Here is a 6853-nt window from a genome sequence, read left to right on the forward strand (position 1 = left end):
GTTCGCCGCCTCTACATGGGGGTGGTGCGGTCAATCGCGATGTACGGGCGCCCGTTTGGTGCGGGGCTCTGGTGGCCAACAACGACAACGTAAGGCTGCTCCAAAGAGAGCAGCGCAAGATGGCCATCAGGGTCTCCCCGCGTACCGCACCATCTCCTGGGAGGCGGTGTGTTTGTTGGCGGGGTCGCCTCCGTGGGCCTATGTTGCGTGCTCCCTCTCGGACACGTACGAATGGAGGGCGGGGGTTGCCCGCGGGGGGGAGCCTGCCACGCCGAGATGGTTGAAGCCCCGGGGTAGACAGGCTCGCCGGGGGGTCGTCGAGCACTGGCGGGGCGCCTGCCCCCCGCAAGGGGAGGCCTGAGGGTGGTCGGGGCCGTTGGCCCGGTTCTGATGGAATGGGTGGGCAGGAGGCACGGGGGGCTCTCGTTCCCCACGACGCAGGTGCTCTCCGGGCATGGTTGTTTCGGAGAGTACCTGCACGAAAAGGTTGGGCGGGAGGCCACCACCAAGTGCCATCACTGCCCAGAGGCGAGGGACACGGCGCAACATACTCTTGAGATATGCCCTGCTTGGGCCGCTGAGCGCCGTGCCCTCGCCAACAGAATAGGGGTCGGCCTCGACCTCCCTACTATGGTGGGACGGATGCTCGCCAGTGCGGACGATTGGGCGGCGGTAGCCTCCTTCTGCGACGCTGTCATGTCGCAGAAGGAGGCGGCGGAGCGGGCACGGGAGGAGGATCCCGACGCGCCGCCGGAGAGGAGGAGAAGAAGGGGGGGGAGGCGCAGAAGGTACCTGCAGCAACACCAGCAGCAGGGGCCTCCTCCTCCCCCTTAGACTGACGTCGTGGGAGGTGACGTATGTGTGTGGAGGCACGGTGGAGAGGGGGGACCCTCACTGCGCCGGCTAGACCGGACGGGGGGCCCTGCCCTCTCCACCGTTAATGGGAGGGACGGGGGTGGGAACAGGGCTGGCTCCGCCGCTCTTTTCCTGCCCTCCCGGGGTTCGCTGGGGGGCCCTCTCGGTGGCGGCGTCATGTGCGTCGTCGCCGGGAGGGCCCACCGGCGCGGCTGATGGCTCCCCCTACGGGGGTTTGAGCCGAGCCGAGAAGGAACGGTGGGAAGGGGGGACCCTCACAGCGCCGGCTAGACCGGACAGAGGGTCCCACCCTCCCCACCGTTGAGGAGGTACGCCTCGGGCGGAATCAGCGGCGGGGTAGTTGCCCGGCTGACCCGCCTCGGGGCTTGGGGCGCGGGAGTGCGTACCTAGGGCCTCTCCCAAGGGGGCCCGACGCACTCCCGGCGTCCCGGTTCGGGCGGCTGGGACTCGATTTCGGTCGAGTTCTGGTCGCTAACTCCGGAGGGGGGTTCTTGCCTTCGGGCGGGGACCCGTTTGGGCTAGGACGGATCGCGGTGCATGCTTAGTTCGATCCCGCGATCCGTCCCGAGCCCAGATGCCGGAAAAAGTTGGGTTTTAGTGAGTATGTCGGCTAGTCAGGTCGACGAGTCTCACATACCCCGGTTCCTGTCCCCACAGGACCGGGGACCCATAAAGGCGTTTCCCAACTATAAAAAAAAAAAAAAAAAAAAAAGGTTAGGTTAGGTTAGGGTTAGGTTAGGTTCCCTCTCGATGTGACCCACCTCATCGTGGTGAGAGGGTGAACTCCGCCCCCGAATGTCTTCGGGGACGGGGGCCAAGAGGTCACGAGAAGGGCATTTGTCTTCAGACCGAAGGCAGATGCCCTGCCCAAGGCGCCTCCGGGCGCGGCGGGCACGAGAAGAAGAGGGGCTGGTAATCCCCGTGTCTGGGGACGGTGTCGTTCTCACGGCTCGCGTCCTGGCACGGGGAGAGCCAGTCCCTCCGGGAAGGACGGGCCGGCGGGTTTGGCGTTGCCAATCTCGTCGGGCTGGGCCGTCTCCGGGCCGCCTGGACGTATTCCAGGGCAGGGTCGGAACGGCGGAGATGTCCCGACGCGTGCGTCGTGGGAAACTCTCCCCGGTGCTTCGGGTCGGGACAGCCCTCGGGCCGCTCGGACGTTTCCGAGGCGGGGCCGAGGGCGTGCGTTGTCGAGTGGTGGTCTTGGCCGTGAGGGGACTTGTCCCGGAACGGAGCGACCACCGCTCCTGTGCAGGATGGACGGGCCGTTGGGCTCCGGAACTCCCGGACCCAGCGGGCTGGGCCGTCTCTGGGCCGCCCGGAAATCTTCCGGGGCAGGGTCAGAGCGGTGGTGGCGGTCCGACGCGCTCCTCGTGGGAAACTCTCCCCGAGGCTGCGGGCCGGACCGGCCCCGAGGCCGCTCGGAAGTACTCCGAGTCAGGGCTCGGGGCGAGACGCGTGTGCCCGGTGTCTCCGCGACGGCGCCCCTTCCGAAGCGGGACACTGGGTGGTGATGTGTCTGTCGTGAGGACCGTGTACCTCGCGGCAGACGTGCTGGTCGCCACGGCGGTTAGGGTGCGGAGGGGGCGTCGCCTCCGTTGCCCGATCTGTCCGTGGGGCCCCCGGGTGGCGCCACCCGTGACGGTACCCCCGCTGTCGGAGGCGGGGGACCCCCGAAAGCCCATGCGGGGCGAGTCCTTGATGGCTCCCTCGCATGGGTGTGTAAGGGGCTGGAGGCCCGCGCCCCGGATGTAACATTCCGGGGCCTGCGCCATAAGCCGACCCCCCGGAGTACCGGGGGCACCCGTACCAGGCATGTTTTGGCGGGGTGGGAGATACGCCGGTCGGTCCAGCCGTCACGGGGAGTGGGATAAAACATAGAATGAGCAATAATAATACGAACAAAACGAAGGGCGGGTCTACCGCAGTCACAGCAGGCTGCAGCAGCTATACGAACGTAGCTCCTGCTGAGGGGAGGGACAGTGCCCCGTTGTGAGGGCCCGAGCTCTGGGGGAGAACCGGAGCTTTTCAGCTCTGTTCAGTCTGGCGACCCTGGGTCCTTTAAGGTTCCCAGAGTCGTCAGCAATGTGAGGGTGGCTCTCCCGCAATATAATTATGAAATGGCCTTCCCGCCTCTCCGGGGGCCAGCGCCCTGCCGGGCTTGGAGGGCCGGATCCCGGAACTGATTGAGGTCACTCCGGATCCCGCGATGGAGTACGACTCTGGGGAGGAGTCTACCGAGACGGACGCTAGCTGTGCGACGACGTCGACCACAGCCAGTCGCAAACGCGCGAAAAAAGCCTCGTCCTCTGGAGCCGTCAAGGTCAGAAAGACGAGGTGCGCTATCTCCGCGGAGACCCGTGAAGACGTCTACGTCCACAACAGGCGGAGGTAATAAGGAGGTGGCAGGAGCAGAGAAGCACCCCTGTGACAAAGGCTCTACTAGGTAGACCTGCAGGCTCAGGGGTGCAATCAATCGACCTCACCAAGCTCCCAGCTAGGGACCTGGAAATCGAGGTCACGAAGAGCATGGCCCGCCTCCGCGAGGTAGCGGAGTATAAAAAGGGCCTGAAGGGTACATCCCAGAAGGCCCTGAGGGAGATAGCGACACTCGCGGAGCAAGCGGTAAAGGTCCTGGGGTCTAGAACCCAGAACGAGGAGGTAAAAAAGCTCCAGGAGGCCAATGAGCGCCTGCGACGGGACTATGATTCCCTAAAAAGAGACCTCGAGGATATCAAGAGGCAGCTCGCAGGTGCTCTTGCCGGTAGAGAACCAGAGGAGCCGGCGAGCGCAGGGTCTCCCTCTGGGGCGGCTGGCTCATCCGCTAAAAAGAAGAAGTGGGTTATTTCCTCTGATTCTGAGGAGGACACTGCCCGGGTCTCGGGGCCTGTGCCGCCACCCCCTGCGCAGCACCCGCCGCCGGTCCCGAACGGAATGCCAGCGGAGTCTCCGTTGAGCGGGAGGGAGATCCCCGGGGAGCCTGCCCCCCTGAGCGAAGGAAACCAAAGGCTTCTTGACGCCATCCTCCTGAAGGTTGGTGTCATGGTGGAGGCCAAGCTAGACGGGATCCGCGATAGACTCCTGCCAGAGCGGACGCATAGACCCCTGCTGGCCTATGAAAAGGAGAAGAGCGGAGCAGCGGCCAAGGGCCGGAGCCCTTTGGTGCCTCCGGCTGCCCCCCGGGACCCTCCGGGAGGTCGGCCAAAGCTAGAGAGGTGGCCAAGCCCTCTGGCAAAGGCCGGGAACCGAAATCGGTCCCCGACTCCGTCACTGGCCCACAGAATGCTGCGCGGGCGGCAGCCGCGGCCTCCTCCCCCTCTGCTCCTCAGGAGGCCTGGACGGAGGTGGTGGGAAAGAAGGCCAGGAAAAAGCAGAGGAAGAATGCTAAAGGAGACGGACCCGCTGCCGGCCCTGTCATATCGGGTCCCCTGAAGAAAGCCGGCCCGGCGGCTGCCCGGCCCGCTAATGGGGGACAGAAGAAGAAAGATCCCGCGAAAGCGGGGAAAATAAAGGTAAAAGTACCTAAGCGTGCGGCTGTCGTCCTGACGGCGGTTGACGGTGAAAAGACCAGCGTGGCTGATGCCCTGGCGAAGGTCCGCAACGAGATTGACCTTCGCAGCATGGGCATCGCCTCGCTACGGCCTAGGAGGGCCCTCACCGGGGCCATCATGTATGAGGTCCCCGGTGAACAGAGCCAGGAGGGAGCAGTCAGGCTGGAGACCCGACTCCGGGAGATCCTCAACCCGGAGGAGGTCAAGGTCTCCAGGCCGGTAAAGACCGCCGAACTCCGACTCTCCGGGTTGGACGACGTTACGGCCGCTCGGGACGTTGCGGAGGCGATGGCTAGGGTTGGGGGTGCGCTGCCCAGGATGTCCAGATAGGGACGATAAGGCGGCCGCGCAGTGGACTGGGCTCCGTCTGGATCCGTTGCCCAGCGGCCGCGGCGTCAAAACTGGCGCAGGCGGGAAGGGTGCAAGTAGGCTGGGTTATGGCCAGGGTCGAGGCCCTGAGACCGAGGCCCGCCCAGTGCTTCCGCTGCCTTAGGGCGGGGCACACGATTGGTAACTGCGACTCGCCCGTGGACAGGAGCAACCTGTGCTACAGGTGCGGTCAATCTGGCCACGTGGCGAGTCACTGCGAGGAGGCTTTCAGGTGTCCCGTCTGCGCCGACCTGGGCAGACCAGCGGGGCACCGATTCGGCGGACCTGCATGCACCCCGCCCCCCCCGGCCAGAAAAGCGGCCGCAAGTAAGGCGGCGGGAGGGAAAGGAGTGGAGGCGGTGGCAGGGCCTAGCTCTGCCCCCTCCGTAACTGTGGAAGGAAGTAGCCGGGAGGAGGTGATGGACACTGACCTCTAATGGCCTGCCATCGCCTCCTCCAGACAAATATCAACCACTCCGCCAGGGCACAGGACCTTCTGATCCAGACCATGGCGGAGTGGGACATCGAGTTGGCGATCGTGGCCGAGCCCTACGCCATCCCCCCTGCCGATAACAGGTGGCGGGGCGACACGGCGGGGCTGGTTGCGATCGTCGCAAAAGGAGGAAGCGCCGCCTCCTCCCTTGTCCCCGTGTCGAGGGGCGAGGGATTCGTCGCCTGCCGATGGGGGAATAGGGCCATCGTGGGGGTTTACATCTCCCCCAACGTCTCGCCGAAGTCTACGAAAAGAAGATCGAGGAGATGGAGAGGGTCGTCCGCCGCCTGCAGCCGGGTTGGGTGCTGGTGGCGGGCGATTTCAACGCTCGGTCCGCTGACTGGGGCTGCCCAGTCACGGATACGAGGGGCGAGATGTTGGGGGACTGGGCCGCCGCACTGGACCTCCATGTGCTAAACAGGGGTTCGGTGCCCACTTGTGTGGCGGCCCGAGGGAGCTCCATCGTGGACATCGCGATGGGCTCCCCGGAGGCGCACGGCGAAATTACCGACTGGTCGGTCTCGGACGAGGAGACCCTGTCCGACCATCGGTACATACTGATGGAGGTCTCCTCTCCGACTCCGGTGAGAGAGCCGTGCGCCCGGCCCGCAGAGCCGGAGGGTGCCCCCCCGCGGTGGTCCCTGAAACATCTCAACCCGGACTTGGCACTGGCCGCTGCCCTCGCCAAGTCCTGGGAGACTCCCCCAGAGGAGGTGGATGTGGAAGAGGAGGCGGCGTGGTTCCGGGGGGCGATGTCGCAAATCTGCGACACCGCTATGCCCCGGCGCCGTACGGGCGGGCCTCCAAAGAAGAAGGCGGTGTACTGGTGGACGCCGGAGATCGCTTCTCTGAGAGCAGAGTGCAACTCCGCGCGTCGCCAGTACACGAGATACCGTCGGAGGAGAAGGGCGGCGGAGGAAGAGGCGGCCCGGCTTTATCAACTCTACCGGGCCGCTAAGAAGGCCCTCCAGGCGGCCATTGCCACGTCCAAGGCCAATGCCTGGGGGGAACTGTTGGAAACCCTGGACGGAGACCCATGGGGGCGTCCGTACCGCCTAGTCCGGAATAAGCTCCGGCAGGCGGCGCCCCCCACAACGGAGTCTCTCGATCCGGGGTTCCTGAAGGAGGTTGTCGCCGCTCTCTTCCCGACGGATCCAGAGGAAGAGGCCCGCCCACGGGATGATCCGGCCCTGGTCAGTGAACGCACTCGGTGGTCGGAAGACCTCAGGGTCACCGAGGAGGAACTGGCCAGGGCCGTTAGAAGAATGAGGAGGAAGAATGCTGCCCCCGGCCCCGACGGTGTGCCGGGGCGTGTTGTGGCGATTGCCCTCAACGTTTTGGGGACCGCCTCAGGCGTCTCTTTGACAGCTGTCTGCGGTTGGGGCGGTTCCCCAAACAGTGGAAGGAGGCCGGGCTCGTCCTCATCCCCAAACCGGGGAAGCCCGCGGATGACCCCTCTGCCCACCGGCCTATCTGCCTGATAGGTGAGGTGGGCAAGCTCTTCGAGAGGGTCATAGCGTCTCGCCTCGTCACGCACATGACGACGGTGGGCCCCCATTGGAGTACG

General features: G+C 65.4%; 3 protein-coding genes across 3 annotated transcripts; all 3 read left to right on the forward strand.

Annotated features, from left to right (window-relative positions):
• Positions 1–390: 390 nt before the first annotated feature.
• LOC120360035 lies at positions 391–834 on the forward strand. Its single transcript, XM_039459585.1, has one exon. It carries the CDS (start codon positions 391–393, stop codon positions 832–834), a length of 444 nt encoding a protein of 147 aa, XP_039315519.1.
• A 1295-nt stretch (positions 835–2129) lies between these two features.
• LOC120360036 lies at positions 2130–4754 on the forward strand. The gene is made up of 4 exons (XM_039459586.1): positions 2130–2212; positions 3022–3196; positions 3259–4035; positions 4155–4754. Exons 1-4 carry the CDS (start codon positions 2130–2132, stop codon positions 4752–4754), a joined length of 1635 nt encoding a protein of 544 aa, XP_039315520.1.
• A 798-nt stretch (positions 4755–5552) lies between these two features.
• On the forward strand, positions 5553–6767 carry LOC120360037. Its single transcript, XM_039459587.1, has one exon. It carries the CDS (start codon positions 5553–5555, stop codon positions 6765–6767), a length of 1215 nt encoding a protein of 404 aa, XP_039315521.1.
• The last annotated feature ends 86 nt before the right edge of the window (positions 6768–6853 follow it).

This window comes from Solenopsis invicta, unplaced genomic scaffold (assembly GCF_016802725.1).
Source record: "Solenopsis invicta isolate M01_SB unplaced genomic scaffold, UNIL_Sinv_3.0 scaffold_849, whole genome shotgun sequence".
Taxonomy (NCBI): domain Eukaryota; kingdom Metazoa; phylum Arthropoda; class Insecta; order Hymenoptera; family Formicidae; genus Solenopsis; species Solenopsis invicta.

Bases quoted from the DNA above. Each gene is read 5' to 3' on its own strand.
- LOC120360036 (XM_039459586.1), top strand. From the start codon at position 2,130: ATGGACGGGCCGTTGGGCTCCGGAACTCCCGGACCCAGCGGGCTGGGC. The intron at 3,197-3,258 runs GTCAGAAAGACG...CGTCCACAACAG, and splicing joins CGTCCTCTGGAGCCGTCAAG to GCGGAGGTAATAAGGAGGTG. The intron at 4,036-4,154 runs GTGCCTCCGGCT...ACTGGCCCACAG, and splicing joins CCAAGGGCCGGAGCCCTTTG to AATGCTGCGCGGGCGGCAGC.
- LOC120360037 (XM_039459587.1), top strand. From the start codon at position 5,553: ATGGAGAGGGTCGTCCGCCGCCTGCAGCCGGGTTGGGTGCTGGTGGCG.
- LOC120360035 (XM_039459585.1), top strand. From the start codon at position 391: ATGGAATGGGTGGGCAGGAGGCACGGGGGGCTCTCGTTCCCCACGACG.